We start from the raw sequence: 18,289 nt of genomic DNA, 5'->3' as shown, positions 1-18,289 counted from the left end.
AATAGAAAACTTGCGTTTTATTGTGCAGATCCACACAACTATAATGTAATAGTCTTAGATAAATACCTACTGCATTCTATATACAAGTAAACTCATCGGCTCATTTATTCCAAGATAAATAGACATTTTAAAAAAGTTATTTTGGAGTATTTTTCTTTGTATAAAACATGGCAAGTTGCATGTAATGTGATTCACGCGGAAGTCTGAGGAGATGTTACAAATACAGCTAGACATCAGTTTCACACACACAAACCCAGCACTGTTTTCATTTCATTTAGACAAAATTCTCCCAACACCAGGATCGCACACAACAGGCATTCATCTGACCAAGGGGGCTGTAGAGGGAGGAGGAATGTCCGGGCCTTTTTTTGTGCATGGTCCACACTTCATGTCCTTGATGCATATGGGAAGAACCTGGCAGAAGAGAAACACATTGCTTTTTTAAAAAAATGTGAATAGTTTTAGTGCTGGAGTAAGGTTCAAGGCTGACTGTTTGTATATACTGATGGATTGCATCTGTGTGTACCAACATATAGGACAAGTTTCTCCCACAAGGCCCCCACCAATGAGACTCCAATGATGACAGCAGTACAACCAGTGGCATACTGAGGGGGGAAGACAGAGGGGGCCAGGCTGGCCCTTCAGAATGCGCAGGGGGTGGGGAGCACAGGAGGCTCTGAGGGGTGGGTTGGACAGAGGCCAGGGGCAGGTGGGGTAGGGGGCAGGGAGCTGTGGCTGACCGGGAGGAGCTCCCCCCGGCTATCCCCTGGCCAGGGGGTGAGGCCACCCTGCCCAAGCTGGTGCCAGGATGGAGTGGGAGAGGAGGGCATGCAAGGGGGGGGGACGGTGGAGCCCGGCCAGAGCTGGGCTCCACCACTGCAATGAGCACCAGAAAGTCCCCCACGCAGGAGCAGGTAAGCGGTGTGTCTCCCCCTCTGAAGGTACAGCCCGCCTCCCCCCGGGGCAGTGCTGTCTGGTTGGAGCCAGGAACCCCTCCTGCCCTGCGTGGGGGGACAGGTGAGGCCTGGTAGAGGGAGCACAAACACAGGCTTGGTCCCCGGGCACCCACGGTATGCCACTGAGTACAGCCTCCACAAGCTATCTTCAATCTTAGCCTCTCTCTCTGCACAGTGTTACTTTCTCTATCAATTTGAGTGGCCGCTGAAAGTATTTTCCCTGGTCTTGTATTGAAAACTGTTTAAGGACCGTACTGTAAGTCAGACTCAACCATTTTAATTTCTGTTTCTTAAAACACTACTGAGGCTTGCATCCGTCAACGTAGTCATAGACAGTGGATACGGACAGAATCAGATCTGGATAGTTTCTGGAAAGTCACTTCAGTTTTTCTGTGCCTCAGTTTCCCTACCTGGAAATGGAGTTATTCATCCTCCTTTTTAAAAAGCTTAAATATTAAAATGAAAGATAATAGGCAAGAGCTAAGTAGCAGTGTAAGGTATGCACAAAAGGGAGTGCTATGATCTTAAATTGATAGTGAAATTTGCATAATGGTTGAATTTTTGGACCTCTCTCCCCCGACCCAGCTGCGCTCTACACACACACACACACACACACACACCAATAGAGGGGATAATTTCTAGACACGCTATCCTGGCTAGAGAACAGGGATATATATTTTAGTCTGAGCCCTGTTTCATAACAGATCTGTGAGTCTCCTTCTACTCTGCATTACAGGTGTGCGCTTTATATTTATGCTTTCAAGCATTCTAAAACATGTATCGCCGGCATATAAAATGAATCAGACTATTAGGAATATGTGGTTACAGAAACCCAGCTTCAGTTTGTTGTTTTACTCTATGTTAGGCCAAGCCATTTACATAGAGAACTATAAAGAAGAAGAAAGGCTTAAGCCACGTGGCTTACTGTTAGCCTATTTAATGTTCTATTTCTTTTTTGAGACATGTTAATTTAAGCCCCGTTTCATATGGACCCTGAATCTATCTCTGATCTGCATTACAGGTGTTTGTACTATCAGGATCAGAAGAATCCTGTGCCTTTGAAGAACAAAATCTGAGTTTGACGTGTGTTACAACAGCATAATCATATTCTCAAACAAGATTAAACAGGAATCACAAAACAGAGGAAATTTTCACAACTATTGAAAAACCCAGTGTTGAAACTCTGGGTCCAGAGTGTTGCAGCCATAATTTACATATTTACTAGCACAGACAAGCTCCCTAGTAGGGTATTTTGGGAAGACTCACCCAACAGAGATCAGCTTTGTTTCTATCCATTTGGTGTTGTCGCTTCCAGCACTGGCAGAAGCAGAAGCACAAGAGCCCCAAGAGAACAAAAGAAACCAATACGTAGATTGTTACAGCTCCGACTGTTGAGGACTGGCCTGTGGGGAAATAAACAAGCCTTTAACATGGGCTGCCACAGAATAAATATCTGTCAGACACTCCACCATTCTCCAAGGGAAAAAAGGAAAAGGGAAGGCTACAGCTGCAGGGGTCTGACAAAGAAGGGAGAGGCCATATGCAGGGCATATCTCCAAACAAACTTCCTTTGGTCAGGATTGTGACATGCTGTACCCCATGTACACCCTTACAGTGTGATTTGTGTAGCATTCATGTTCACCCTGATAGTGTAACTGTGTATTGTCTCATGCAAAGTATGTCATGTACGGTGCTTTTGGAATGCTCATGGCTTACTGAACGTTATTGTTGTGGTAGCATGTTTCCTGCACTGTCCTACATACGTACAGATATGAAACGCTGCTGTGTCATACCCCCAAATGTGTGCCTCACATGGCTTGGATAGATTCAGACCAACACAAAGCTGTGGTTCCACACCCAGCAGAGGCATGCATACAGGAACAATGGACCGGCCTGAGCACCTTTGACTCAAGCGGGAAAAATCACACCCATTGCCAGACGTGGACGATCACCTGACCCCAAGGGGTGTCAAGGAAACTCGTTAAAAGAAAGAGGCATCTTTCTGTCGGGGCTGTTCCCTGGAATCTAATCTCCCAAGCAACATCAAAGACTGAGAACCTACCCACAGGGAGGGGAGCCTGGTTGCAAGATGCATCGCAACTGGCCTGTGTGGTAAGCTAACGTCATAGACTGTAAAGAGACTGAAATATTAACTTGGCTCCTAAACGAAGGTTATCTTTCAGTTAATTGTGATCAACTCCTTGACTCAATTTAACCTTCTCATTTATATTAATCTGACTTGGATTTACTTAAAATCTTGCTGTAGTCAATAAACTTGTTTGTTTTCTCTAAAACAGTGCATGTGGATTGAGAGTGAGATAAATTGACGGACAAATGTAAATGAGCTTGCAGGGTGCAGTGTACAGCACTGAATCTTGCAAGATGGCTGTTCCTGGGGTTGCACCTGGGACTGTGGGGTGTTTGTGGCGGTCAATCCCACGAGTGGCCAGAAGCGCTTCTTCACTAGGTCAGGGACCGATTACTCGCAGGAGGCTGGGCGTGGGATGACCCAGGAGTGGGTGATTCACACAGCAAAGCGGGTAAGTTGGAGCCTAGGAGTGAGGAATTGGGGTGACACAGCTACGCACACCAGTCCAGATTGCAGGGAGGGGGAACGTCACAAGGATGTCATGCACTGTTTATAGACACAACAGTTTGTGTGGGGGCCATTTTATGTCTGAGGCCTGGTGTTAGGTGAGGATCACCATCAGTCACTCTTCTCTCTCTCTCTCCCACGTGTACCAGACGTACCTTGTCCCCTCTCTCAGCTGCCCCAAAGATCCTTTTCCTCTCTCCCTCCTGCACCAAAAGTTCCATCAGTCTCTGCCAGCTCTGCCAGAAGCCTTGCCCTTTCCTCTGCCCCAGCATCCCTCCTTTGAACTGCCTCAGAAGCCCTTTCTCCTCTTCTCCCTCCCGTAGCAGAGGACACCGCTTTCTTCTTCTCCCCCCCACACCAAGCTCACACTCACCCTGTATCAAGGCCTCGTTGGGTAGAGTCAGTGTCACGTTTAGAAGTGGATGTTGGATCACACAGCCCACTGGGCTCTCCCAGTGAATCCTGGAGGGGACATAAGTGAAATTGCTGATAACAGTCACAGTCTGGTCCGAGTGGCTGACGAGATAGCGTCCTGGCTCCTGTGGAAGGTGATGGGAGATGTTCCAGCTGATCACTGGAGCTGGTTTCCCTGTTACTGAGCAGCTTATTTCCAGCACCTTTTGCTCTCCGTTATCTGGACTGGACACCAGCTTCGCTTCCAGTCTGGGCTCTGATATTGCTGTTAAGCACAAGAAGGAAAGCCCGTTATTAACACCTGCAGCTCTGTCACTTGAGTAGCTTAGCGAGCATGCTTGGCCAAAGAGGAACTTGATGCCTGTGTCTGCTGTTGACTGAAAAGACCAAGCCCGGCATTCGGTATTACTGCCCAGTCCAGATTATCATCTAAACCTGCCAGGGCCCAGCGTGTGACACACAGGCTTTCATCACGTGGGACAATGATCCCAAAATGGAGCTGTCATGGGTGCACAGGGTCTGCACTGCGCTCTAGCTTTTAAACAGCCCCTTGAAGGAACTCCTTCAGTGCGCCAGACTCCTAGGGGATCCCACGCTTCCGTAAGGGCATCCCATGCGGTCTCAAGACTGAGGGCTCGTCCACACAAGGAAGTTAGAGCAATCTAACTACGTTGCTCTGGGGTGTGAAAAATTCACACCTCCAAGATACACATTTAAACCAACCTAAGCCCTAGTGTAGACAGCACTAGGGGACCTAGTTACCACCTTTTGGAGAGGGGGATTGACTACAAAGATGGAGGAACCCCTTCTGCCGCTTTATTAAATGTTTACACTACAGCAGCACAGCTGCCCCACTCCAGCTGTGCCACTGTATTGTTTCTAGTGTAGGAATAGCCTGAGCCTCTGGGTTCCAGCACTCCTGTTTCACTCAACAAGTCCAATTGAGGTAGACTACTGTTCAGACACTTTTTGCCCTCTTCTGGGATGTATTTGCAGTGATCCCAGGCAGCCTTTCCAAAAGAGAGACTAGGGTTTGCTAGCCAACTACAACACAGCTTTACCAAGTCCTTAGGTTAATATAGTGATGCAACGGCCAAGACAGAGTTCAGACTGGCCAGTGTCAGGCCCCTACCCAGCCAGTCTGCTGTAGAAGCCAGCTTGGTTCTGTCTCCCTCTCTCAGGCCTGGTCTACACTGGTGACGTAGGTTGACGTAAAGTCACTTTTACGTCAACCTACGTACACTGGCACCACTGTTAATTCGAATTAAGTCGCCTCAAAAATCGACTTAAGACCACCTCTGCAAGTGGCGTAGCACCTAAATCGAATTTGTTAATTCAATTTAGTGTCAGTGTAGACACAACTTCATGTAAATTGAATTTATTGGTCTCTGGGAGGTATCCCACAATGCCCCATTTTGACCGCTCTGGACAGTCGTGCTATGCTGCTCAGTGGTCACGCTACCAGTAAGTGTCCCCTCCCCTCAAGGCCCGGGAAAATCTGAATTTTCATTTCCCGTGCTGCCAGCGTGGAGAGAGCTTTGTCACTGTTCTCCGCATGGCTACTGCAAAGCCCAAACATGCTCCAGCATGGAGTCGAGCAGAGGTCTTAGCTCTCATCGGGCTGTGGGGTGAGGAGTCCGTTCTGGCTCAGCTCAGAGCCAGCAAAAGGAATCTGGACATTTATGGGAAGATATCCCAGGGCATGCTGGAGAAGGGACACAAGAGGGACGCTCAGCAGTGCTGCATGAAGATCAAAGAGCTGCGGCAGTCATATCAGAAAGCCAGGGAAGCTAACAGCCATTCTGGCTCCTCACCCAAAACATACCACTTCTACGAGGAGCTGCATGCAATTCTCGGTGGCGATCCCACCACAGTGCCACCCCGCAGCATCGATACCTCCGCTAGGTCACAGTCCATGGACAGTGAGGAGAACTCCATGGACAAAGAGGAGGAGGAGGCTGAGGAGAGCAGGGTGCAGGAGAGCGTCCTGTCCATTCTCCCTGAAAGTCAGGACATATTCCTGACCCCCGAGCAGTCCAGCAGCACACAGGACAACACTAATGATCCCAGGGAAGGCACATCTGGTGAAGTTTTTCTCTTCTTGGCAGTTCTGTCCTTTTACATTGGAGGGGTGGGGAGGGGAGGAGGAGGAGGCATGAAGGGTATTTCAGGCATTTTGGTGACTGTACTGGGGGGTTACCCAGGGAACAGTTTATTTATGTGATGAGAAATGCTACGTTTGTCATCAGTTGATATCTCACGGAAACTTTCTGTTATCCTTCGCAAAAGTTTTCAGGGGAGGGCTGCCTTGTTCCTCCCTCCACGGTAGGATACTTCACTGCAATCAAGGGAGCCTGCATCATGCTGGAACACTGCTAGTACCCCGCTGCGTCCAGCAAATCTTTGTTTTAAGCAGAGACTCCCCACCCCCACCCCCGCTGTCCTCAGATCCTCTCTGTAAGGGCATAGCAAGCAGACCCTTCTGGGGCGTCAGCAATGGAATGAGGCTCTGTGTCTGCCCTGTGCTCTGCATGGCGATTATTGTCTGCATTGTAGTAGGGGATTATTGTCTACATTGTAGCAGTTGTATCATTTTCTTTGCTCTGCTAACAATGGCTACCTTGTGAATTTTTTTCATTCTGTAGATACCTCGGCCTTGGCTCCACCCTCAAGAAATGCTGCAGAAGGACTATTGCAGATTAGAAAGAGGAAAAAAAAGAAACCAAGAGATGACATGTTTTGCGAGCTCACGAATGCCTCAGCGGTCGCAGAGACCAAGCTCAGAGCATGGCGGTTGACTTTGTCCCAGAATATGGACATGGACAGGGAGAATCGCAGAGAAATGCAGGAGCATGATTGCAGTACCACGCAGGAGATGCTGCAAATCATGCACAACCAGGCAGATATGCTCCGGCGGCTTGTGGAGCTTCAGGAGAAGCAGAGGAAGGACAAAGTCATGCTGCAGCCCTTTCATAATGCTCCTCAACCAAGGGCTTTGCTGTCCTCCGCCTTCCCCTCCCCCAAGAGGTCTCGGAGGAGATTGGCCAGGCTGCAGTACATGCTCGCCGAGCAGAAAGCAGAGGTGGACACACTGACAACTGGCCAGCAAGCTACCAACCTACCCCTTGAGACAGTGAATGAACACTCCCTCCCTTCCCCCATGACTTGAATGTTCATAAATAAAAGGTTGCATCATTTCAACACATTTCTTTATTAAATCATATCTTCTGGAGGGATTTGGAGGATACAGATATCGATTGGGGGTGGGGGGGTTCACCAAAGGCAAACAACATACAGGAACAGAAATCAGTCCCGCATCTCATTGCAGAACCTGGTTTTCAAAGCTTCCCTAATGCAAAGCGCTCCACGGTTAGCTCTTAGCGTAGTCCTGACATCTGGCTGCTCATAATTGGTGGCCAGTCTTTCTGCCTCCACAGCCCAACCCTGGGGGAACCTCTCACCCTTTGCTTCACGCACATTATGAAGAACACAGCACGCAGATATCACTGAAGGGAGGTTCTTTTCACTCATGTCCAGCCTAGTGAGGAGACTCCTCCATCTACCCTTTCAACGCCCAAAGGTACATTCTACAACCATTCTGCAACTGCTTAACCTCTTATTAAAACACACCTTGTCACTGTCAAGGTGCCTGGTGTATGGCTTCATTAGCTAAGGGAGAAAGGGGTAAGCAGGATCCCCCAGGATCACTATGGGCATTTTCACACCCCCAATTTGAATTTTTTGGTCTGGGGAAAAAAGTGCCCGCCTGCATATTAGAGAACAGCCCTGAATTACAAAATGCAGGCGTGTCATGCACCATCCCAGACCACCCCACACAGATGTCAGTGAAATGACCCCTGTGATCCACAAGCCCCTGCAGGACCATGGAAAAGTACCCCTTGCGGTTTATGTACTCGGTTGCTAGGTGGGCAGGTGCTAAGACACGGTTGTGTGTCCCATCAATGGCCCCCCGCAGTTTGGGAAGTCCATCGTGGCAAACCCCTCCACTATATCCTGCACATTTCCCAAAGTCACTATCCTTGGTAGCAGAAGTCTCTTGAGGGCTCTGCATACTTGAATCACGGCGGTGCCCACTGTAGATTTATCGACTCTGAATTGATTCCCAACTAAGCAGTAACAGTCTGGGGTTGCCAGCTTCCACAGAACGATGGCGACTCTCTTCTCCACCATCATAGCTTATCTCAAGCGAGTGTTCACGCGCCTCAGGGATGGGGCCAGCTCCGAGCACAGTTCGAGGAAAGTTGCCTTTCGCATACGAAAGTTTTGCAGCCACTGGTCATCATCCCACAGCTGCATAACGATGCGGTCCCACCAGTCTGTGCTTGTTTCCCTACACCAGAACCAACGCTCCACACACTGCAGATGAAATGTTACAGCCTGCAGCAACCGGGAATTGTTCTGCTCGATGGCTTGTAGCAGGGCAGCCTCGGTGGCATCGCTGTTGTGTGAGCTTCGGCTTCTTGCTCTACTTCGAAAATACTCCATAAGCTGCGATGTATTTGTAACGCTCACAATAATAGTGCAGAGTTGAGCTGGCTCCATGTCTCTGCAGCAATGGCGATCACGAGGAGTACAAAAACGGCGCGAAAATACTTCTCCTGTTTGTTGGGGGGGGGGGGGAGCTTAAGGGAGGGGAAAGCAGCATTGCATCATGGGACGATGACACTCATCCCAACAGCCACTGCAGCTAGTTGCACTGTGGGATAGCTACCCACATTGCACTGCTTTGCAATTCGAATTAAGAGTGCTCAGTGTAAACGCAGGAGACCTGCGCAAACAGCGTAGTGTATACATGCTGCTGCGACTTCTAAAAATCAGCTGCTGAAAGTCGACTTAAAGTTAAGTCGACTTCACTTGGCAGTGTAGACATGGCCTCAGTCTCTGTGAGTCTTACAGGGGAGAGCTGATCTCTCTACAGTCCAAAGGCCAGCTCTTAACACAGCCACCTAATACCTTTTCCCTTTGTTCTCCAGCCTGGGCATTTGCTCTGCTTCTCTGCAGAGAACTGGGGGAAATCTCCTTCCTCTTGGCTGTTGGCTGCTAGGTGTGAATGTCCCAGCCACTGAGGTTACCACTCTCCCTGGATCCTCAACTGATATGGACTGGTTTCAACCTATCCTTTAATGATCCATTCATACCACCCCAGACAATTAGGTGATCCAACATCTCGTGTCTCCTGCTCTGCCTCAAAAAGCCACTTTTAACTGCATAGCATGCAAAGCATAGATGAAACTGAAGCACATGACATAGAAATAATAACATTATTAGCAAAATTCCCACATTCATCATAAAAGAAAGCAACCGGTTGAGAGGAGGGGAGGGTAGAAATGTTGGTATCCTAGATGAAGTCCCTATAAAGTCATTATCAGATTTCAACAAGAGTTCTAAAGAGCAGCAGGTGCTGTATGTGGGAAGTAAGAAATCACATGTAGCTCTAAAATTAGTGATCAGCTCCACTCAGCCAGATTTCTATTTCTTTTCTGCTTAATGGTTTTTTAAGGGGAATTACTGCGATAGGAAGTATTCTGGGGCTCTCAGCCCAGCAACTGAAGTCCTCTGTTGATCCAAGAAATGTGTACAGTAGAGGCAGAAGTAATGCAAGCTTCTCCAAACAATGACAGCTTCCAATCAATGTACAATAACATTTATCGCCTATTTATGTGGTCATGTATCTGCCACTGATCAGTGCATGTCATCAATGGGCACATATACTTTTGTTTGTTTTTTTTACATGGCATCTATGCATTCAGATTATTACTAAGAACCAGATTTACAAAACTGGGTTCCTGGAGTTAGGTGTCTATATATGGATTTAGAAACCTAAGTAACTGAGACCCTGTCTACACTTACCTCCAAGATTCGGCGGCAGTCGACGGGAGTTATGCAAGCTACACAAAAAACTTGCGTAACTCCCGTCGACTGCTGTACTTCCCCTCTGCGTGGCGTCTTCACTGCAGTGCTCTGACAGGAACCGCAGTCCCGTCGACGCAGCGCTACGCCACTTGTGAAGGTGGTCTTAGTACGTCGATTTCTGGATTGACTGAGCAGGTCTTCACTGACCGCTCAGTCGATCCAGAGAAATCGATCTGACGGTGGCGACTTTGCTGCCATCAGTGTAGCTGTAGCCTGAGTGAGCATTCAGCAGTTCTCATTAACTTCAACAGGGTGCTCAGCACTTGCAAAAACCAATTCACTTATTCAGATTCCCCCGCATCCTACCAAGCCTTACGCAGACATGTAACCTCACTCACGTGAACAGTCCCATGAAGTTCAGTCTTACCACTCACATTAATTGTGCATCACTGCAGGATTAAACACGGGACTAGGAGTTCAAATTTTGGCACCTATTTTTGAAAATCTTAACCACAGTATAATGCAACTGCAGCAGAACCTCTAATTTAAATTGAGTCAGAGCTACGAGTTCTGCTGTGATGAAATAGCCATTTCTTTATACACGGTAAGAAGAATAAAGTTTATTATGTGGGTAATGCAACTTCTATGCTGTGATTAACTATTTGTTGCCTAACTTTTAAGTGCTGTGCTTGTGAGTCAGGTGATCGATAACTGCATTGTCAGCATTTAGCCACTGCACCAATTTTTAAACCAACATTTTTGATTTTGGAAATTCCCAGGTTTATGCACATCTTATAAATCATTGTTTCCTCTTCCATGGGTCAATGATGATATTATTCATATTTATGGAACAGACAAGAAACTAACTTATTACACTGAAGGAAAGTGTGAGATTGGCCAAGTTTATATTGGCTTCTGCTGATGCCTGTACCATTCAATACGCACCTGAGAAGGTTGTGTGAATTTTTCAAGACATAGTGGTAGAAGGGCAAAATTAGGACATGATGTGGCAACCTTAATAATGGAGAGGCTACAATCAGTCCTACTCAGACTTGGAGAAAGACATTTTAGAAGGGAAAACACAAAGTTGATCTTATATTTTTATCTTATGTCTCTATCCCTACAATGAATTTCAGGTACATTAGGTTCTATGGCAGGAGTAGCTTTTCTAAGTCTTACTTAATTTGTTTACTGTGGTTGTGCCTGCTCATGAAGCTTCAGCAGCAGCTTCTCACTTCCCTGCATCACTGATCAAAAGAGAGACTGTCACATTACCCAACTGATAGTGCTGATAAATTACAATAGTTCTTAAAACTGCAGTGTTAGAGCCAATGGGGATTTCAGGTGGAACTTCTCAAAGTCTCCCACGAAAGTTTGGAAATTGAGGGAGGAAGTCAGCCTCTCAAGAGCCTTCTGTTTCGATTCACAAATAACCCTTTGAACTTCTTCTTTTATTCACCGGGTACACAAAAATAAGTTTTTGACTACTCCACTCTCTCTATCAGCTTCAAATACTGGATTGTAACATTCAGAAAAAGTGACGCAAAACCTACACAGATCACATGGGCAAATGTTTCCTGCAATGTTCCACTGGGAGGGCTTTAATGGACCGTCAGTAAAGAATCATTTACAAGAATGTATATTAATACACTGCACTTCCATGGTACCTCTCATTTCAAATCATTTCACTAAATCAGGTAGGTGTGACTGTCTTTGGCTCACAGAGCAGTCACTGAGGCACAAAGGTGATGGAGCTTGCCTAAATTCACAGGGGAAAAACAAGTGGCAGCAAGTTTCAAGGTTTCAGTCTACAGACTCAGACTCCTACGACTCACTAAAAATAGCCGTCTATTAGACATGACGGCTCAGGCTGGGGTGCAAGCTCTGAAGCCCCAGGAAGAGAAAGGGCCTCAGAGCCCAAGGTCCAGCCTTAGCTGAAAGTCTACACGGCTAATTTTAGTGCCATAGTGTGAGCCTGAGTCTGTAGAGGCAGGCTTTGAGACCCGCTGCCGTAGGTACTTTTCCCCTGCGTAGACATACAAGTCAATGGCAGCGTGGAAGAGAACTATAGTCCCAAATCCTATTCCCTTCCAATTCCGAGTAGACCACCCTCTGCTTACCCATATTAGAACAAAGAATGAAAACCATACAAGACCTATATCACTGATCTCACCATTTCTCTGCCTAATTAGCTCTCCAACTCCAGTATACAGAGGTTGAAGAACATTTTGTTCATTTTTGTTAACATTTGACAACTTTGGTTACGTTTAATTTTTTTGGTCTGTTATTAAACAATAAAAAGGGCATTCAGACATAAAGAATAAGTTCTACTCAAAGGGCTTGACCCTGATCCCACTGAAGTCAGTGGAAGTTTTGCAGTTGGCTTCAAATGAGTGCAGGACTGGGTCTTATTTTAGGGGGTTACAATTGTATCTAATAGTTGTAGACAGGAACTGGGAGTCCCTCTGCCACTGACTCACTGTATGGCAAGTAACTTAATTTCTCTGTGCCTCACTTTCCCCATCTTTGAAATAAGGATAGTACTTATCCATGATGATTTCAGATATTCAGATGACCAGTGCCCTTTATGTGTAAGTTATTTATAAACTTAGATAGGTGAACAAATTCCTAAAGGATTCTGTAAAACTGGCCAACCTTGATTCTCCCTCAACTAGCCAGGCCCCATCAACTTCTTCTGGAGCAACATTTTGTAGATCTTTACTCCTGAAGGAGAGAATTTAAAAACGGTCAACCATCTCCTCCAATGTGTTTTTTATTACACCAAGGAAATGTTTCCTACACACTGCCATTTTCACACGGTTTCTCCCTCCTGTTTTAGCAAGGCAGCTTTGAAATTCCCATCTGCAAACCTATCCATTCTCCCATATCCAGGCTTCCTGGAATAGATGGCTATATGTATGGTAAACACCACCTCATTTGACTTCACTTCCCTTAAAAAGGTAGAGAGTAGTTACGGTGCCAGCATCAGAAATAACCCGCAGATGAAATACAGAGGTCAAACTACCTGGCAATCACTAGAATGTAAACTTCCTTGTTGTCCCCAATGACCGCTCCAGATCAAGTAAATTAACACAACTTCAGTTCAAGCTGTGGTCTCCATAAATTGATTTGAGCCTTGCTGTGAATGACTGAGGTTTTTGGAAAGCCTTTGGATGTATTCTCATATCATATCCCCAGAGAGCAGGAATACTTTTTTTTCTTTTTAAGCAAATTAACCCCCAATTAATGGCAATGGAAATAAATGCATAAATCAGGACTTTAAGTAGTTTTCAGATTGGGACACATGAATTATGCAAAATGCGGTGCCTGTGCTAGACACACACACACACAGTGCAGATTAAATGATTTGTAATCAAAGTCCATTGAATTTGGCCAGAGTGCAAAATATTTTTTTATTTGAGGATAGCACTGGATGTGAAACAAGGGGAAAAATATCTTGGATGGATTCCAGAACACATCCTAAGAGCTAAATCTTAATTTATATTTCAGAAAGGTAAGTTTGCCTTATGTATTAAACAGTGATTAGATTCTTGTGCGTACGATCCACCAATGACTGACATTGCGGACAAAGATGTGTCATACAGTCCTATTCCAGCACCTAGAAAATCAACATATAAAACAAACCATTCCCTGGCCTGTTCCTATCTGGAATTAATATGTGTCCTTGTATACTGTCTGGACAATAGCCGGAATTTGCCAGCCCTAGTTCAGCGGCCCAAGATACATAACTAGACTTCTCAGACTTTTGCAATCTTTTTTAATACTGTCTCTCTGCCTTCATGGGGTGGACAAGTGGACTTATGTACGACAATATTTACTCTTGAACAAATAAAGGTGAAGTCCCAGCAAACAGGATAACACACTCCCTACTGCCACTGTTTTATAATTAGATGTCATCTCACCCTGCAGGATCCTTCAGTACCTTATAAACTACTGGGTACAAAAAGCTTCACAGAAATGCAGCTCTCTGTAGCAAATGAAGGAGACTATAAGGTTGACATACGGGAGTGTGAGAAACAAAAGAATTTTGGCAGCAGGTATCAGGACAAATCCCTGCTCTTGTCAAAGAATGCTTTGGGCTCATGATACCCACATAGATCAGTCAGGACCAGAGCTTTTAAGGTTTCATCTGAAAGACCCACATGCAGTAAACTTCACAGAATTCAATCCATTCACTAGAGAACAAAAGAGCCACCATAATGGATGTGGGATCTGACTCAGCAGTTCCACCCACCACCGTATCTCCATCATTAGAGCCATCACTCACGTGGGAGCAAAATTCTCCTTTCCTGTACTTCAGTGTGACCTCAGACTCTGTGTCTCGGAATGTATCCTCTGAGTTCTCCAAACCAACACTTTAGCTTTTATTTAGTGTGGGGAAAGGAAACCTGTGCTATTCCAGTAAGGATGAGGCATATGATTATCCCCAAAATATAATTAGCATTTGGCACCCATATAATTAAGAGATCGCTGCTCATTTGCCAATATAAAAGTTACATAAGAATAAGATTATGATTTAAAAGGGATATCAACTCTCATGCTTCACAAACCAACCAGTAACTGCTTGTGGGGAGGTTTCTCCTAACCCAACCACATATTATTATGTAATTGTTCCATATATGGATTTTATACTTTCTTCTAAATCATCTGCTACCAGCTACCATGGGATACTTATTAGTGTATTTCCACATGGCAATTCCCACCAGTATTGTTTAGTTTATTTATGGTAACACTTCACTGTATGCAAAAGCAGTAGTATATCTGTTAAAAACAAAGACCTCTCACTAACATGAGGCCAAACAACAACATTCAGCTAGTAAGTTTCTGTTCAAAGGTAGAACAAAACCATCAGACAACTCACAGAAATTCCAAAACACTAATGCTGGTCAATTACAGAAGTGCACACCGGTGAGGTTTGACGGTATACAATTTAACTTAAACCACAGAAACAAATACTCCTGATAACACGTGGATTAACAGAAAGTAAATACTTTTAAAAAGGAGAAGTTTGCAAAAGGGCAGAGTCATAGCAACATAGAAGATAGGGTTGAGTGCTTTAGAGACTTTGGTTATGTCTGCACTACAGCCCATGTTGGAAAAACTTATGTTGCTCAGGGTGTGAATATTCCACCCGCTCCCCCTGCCCCCGAGAGACATAAGAGCTTATGTGCACAGCTTCTGCCGCTCGTGGAGATGGTTTTACGGGCCAGCAATGGAGCATCTGTACCAGACTTGTTGCAGTGACATAGCCGTATCGGTACAGCTGCGCCATTGCAGTGCTGTACGTATAGACATGGCCTTTGGAGAAAATCTCCCCTGGTTTGAATGGTAAGAGTAAAAGACTTGGATGGGCTGGGGTCTCCATTCTTGAATGTACAGGATAAATAGAGAAGATATTAGTGCACAATTAACTTTCCTAAATGGTATCCTGTAGCAACAAATGGCTATTTCCTGATCCAGACACCTATGGATGAGTGACAAGGAAGAAAATTACCACTAGAGCTGGGCACAATTTTTCTGCTCCAACTTTTTTCCAGCAAAAAAAATGCAGATTTACAACACCAAAATGTTTTGAAAATTTATGTCAGTTTTCCTTAACTGATTCAGTAAAAAACAAAAACACCCACTGCTAAAAAACCTGAATGTTTTGTTTTGACTTTTTCTATACAAAACATTTTGATTTTTCCCTTCAAATTATTTCAAAATTTCCTTTTGTTTTAGTAAAAGCAATCAAAAACATTTTAAAATGGTCAAAATCTAAGCAAAAAGGTTTAAATTTTGTCAAACCTGAACATTTTGTTTGATCCTCTTGGTTTTTACTTTACAATTTGCCTAAAACAAAAAAATAAAAAAATTGGTTTGACCCAAATGGCTTAGTGTTTTGGATTTTGTTTTGTTTTTTTTTAAATTGCCAGTGAATCGAAAAATCCATTATTCAAACAACTCTGCTCACCACTGCTTCCCTATCAGAAGAAAAACCAACGAGGAAGGATGGAGGGGAAAAGTGGGTGAGAGCCATTATATATTAGCCAGCGCTGCCACTAGAGGCAATCACAAACCAGGGAATGGTTGAAGTTTCTGAAAGATCAATGCCCCCCTTTGTGATGATGATGTCTTACCGTAGACCTTGAGGCATGTCCTGCCGGGGATGGATCCCATGGGAAACGTGTTAAAGATACATTTGTAACAACCTTCATCCTGCAGGGTGACTGCGTGAACAGTAATGGCAGAGTCTTTCAGCTCACTCCGGGTGAAGTTCACACGGCTGCCATAGTTACCCAGGATTTTGTGGCCGTTAATCTTGCTGTAGGTTGCTATGTTGCCCTTGATCTCTCCACTTTCCTTCTGCCATGTGACTTGCAGCACATCATGATCCGTGACCAGCTGGCAGTGGAAAGTAACATTTTCGCCCACCTTGGACAACTGGATCTTCTTGTGAGCTATCTGCAGTGAGCCTGTGGGAGGACAAACACTTAATTGTGAGATTCCCTTTCATCCACCCATGACACACACATTCCATGATTTACCAAGGCAACAATCCTGAAGTCTGCAACCTCTGAAGGAGAATTCTTAGGATGCTTTGCCTTCAGACCTAGGACATTAAACCTCACCCCAGCCCAATCCAGCAAGAAAACCAGTTCAGATCACAAGAACAATAGCAATTACAGTCTTTGTGATAAGGACGTTTTTCTGCTTGATCTGTACCCTAAGGACTCCCAGAACACTCTCCCTCAAGCTAATCAACAGCTCCACTATACTAATTATTTCTGGACCCTATGGACATCTGTCCAGTTGAAACTGATTTAATAAAGCTGTAAACCCTCTTAACACACAGCTTGACATACTCTACATACAAATCTATCAGAGACCCGAAAAGCAAAGTCAAGTCAGACTGATGTTTAGAATGAATGCTTCAATTTAACTTGTTTTTGGACCACTAGCCACCTACGGAGCCCTTCCTCATGGCTCGCAGAATAAAATGTTCTGAGAACCAGTAGTGATAGTCAGCTAGAAGAGGACATGCCCATGAAAACCTGTCTGTCTAGGTCAGAGAATCATGGGAGTAAAGTTCTCCATGGAAAAATTATTGCCCCCCTCTTTAAATTAATAGAAGCATGTTGAAATGACAATTGAGAGAGAGATTTCCAATCATTCACTCAACAATGATCTTTTCAGAGCCAACTTTAGCAGTACTTGGTTGGTTTGGTTTACCTCAATATGCGACATCGCCAGCATGTGAAGAAAGATGCCAGAAACAACAGCCACAGCATTGAAAATAACATTTTATTCATTAACTGCTACTTCACAATCAGGACGAGAAACTATATATAGTGTTCTTGAAGAGGTAGAAGGTTGTCCCACAATACAGTGGGGCTACATTTTCTTCACACAGGGCAGTGTGGCAAGAATCAAGTAGTCTGCCTGACAATCATTACAAACGATCCCATTCTGACCAGAAGGAATGCATTTACACTCCAGAACCAAAATCTCTGTCATAATGTAAGCTGAAAGCAAGTTTCAATTTAGGTGGGCTGTTGGGAGGATTTTTGCTATATTGCCGTTTGTAAATAAACACATACACATGCCTCGAGCTAATGGATGCATTCCTTTTAAATCAAACTACAACATTATCAATTAAATCACAAACATGAATAATGCAATGGGAGTAGAAGCAGCAATAGCAAGCTCATTTTAGCTTCTGTCAAAGCCATGTCACCAAGCACAACACAGTTGTGTCAGAAGTGTTATGTCACTGAAGGTGTTAATTAGGGGTAGTAAGTGAGGAGCAAGGGCTACTTCTGCAAAGATATTATAAGAACTGTGCATTACCAGACTGGCAGCATGCTTGGTCAATAAAGTTTCACACACAATTTTAGCCAAAAGAACAGAAAATTTACCTGCTGCCATCGCCCAGACCCCAGAGAAGAAAAGGTATGTGAATATCATCTCAGTTAGGAGATCAACAGAAGAGCAGGCAAGAGAAGGCATTCAGTTCTCAACTTCCCTTTTTATACACTACACGCTTTATTTGGGGATGTTCCAGATCACGTCAGTAACAGTAAATGATTTCCTTATGCACTGTTAATATATCCTTTTTTCTAGCTCTGAGAAATTCCCACAGATGAGGCTGAAACTTGGTTGGATCCATGACTACTGCTGCCTTTTAATTCAGAAAACAAAGCATTGGCTGTGAGTATCCATGATCTTTCCTCTGCATTTATGCAAACTGAAACACAAAGATAAACGCAGTTGTGTGTTCATCTGGCTACAAAACACAGAGAACCAAAAGATGTGGTATTGGGAAAGGGAAGTTTAGCTGTCACTTGTGGAAAGGCACGTTCGGGGTGGTGGGAAGGGGGGAGGGAGAATCTGATTTTCAATCTGCCGTTAGGTAAAAAGGATTATTATTCTGAAGGTTTTAAGCACG

The 18,289-nt window shown here is 44.8% G+C and overlaps 1 protein-coding gene across 4 annotated transcripts in view; it reads right to left on the bottom strand.

The window, feature by feature from the left end:
• Positions 1–18,289, bottom strand: part of LOC137151901 (OX-2 membrane glycoprotein-like) — a 41,561-nt gene continuing 23,272 nt past the window's right edge. For 2 of the 4 annotated variants that reach the window (XM_067546402.1, XM_067546403.1), the window contains 4 exons: positions 15,981–16,316; positions 3,926–4,231; positions 2,223–2,359; positions 1–414 (listed from right to left, as the gene is read on the bottom strand). In XM_067546402.1, the coding sequence (XP_067402503.1) occupies positions 319–414; positions 2,223–2,359; positions 3,926–4,231; positions 15,981–16,316 (875 nt within the window). In that variant the 3' untranslated portion in view covers positions 1–318. Of the gene's footprint in view, positions 415–2,222; positions 2,360–3,925; positions 4,232–15,980; positions 16,317–17,759; positions 18,089–18,289 lie in introns of all 4 variants that reach the window. The other 2 variants (XM_067546400.1, XM_067546401.1) reach the window with 2 other exon arrangements.

Source organism: Emydura macquarii, unplaced genomic scaffold (assembly GCF_026122565.2).
Source record: "Emydura macquarii macquarii isolate MOO-44397 ecotype Brisbane River unplaced genomic scaffold, CSIRO-AGI_Emac_v2 contig_1119, whole genome shotgun sequence".
Classification (NCBI taxonomy): Eukaryota; Metazoa; Chordata; order Testudines; family Chelidae; genus Emydura; species Emydura macquarii.
This window is presented reverse-complemented; position numbering and strand designations above follow the sequence as displayed.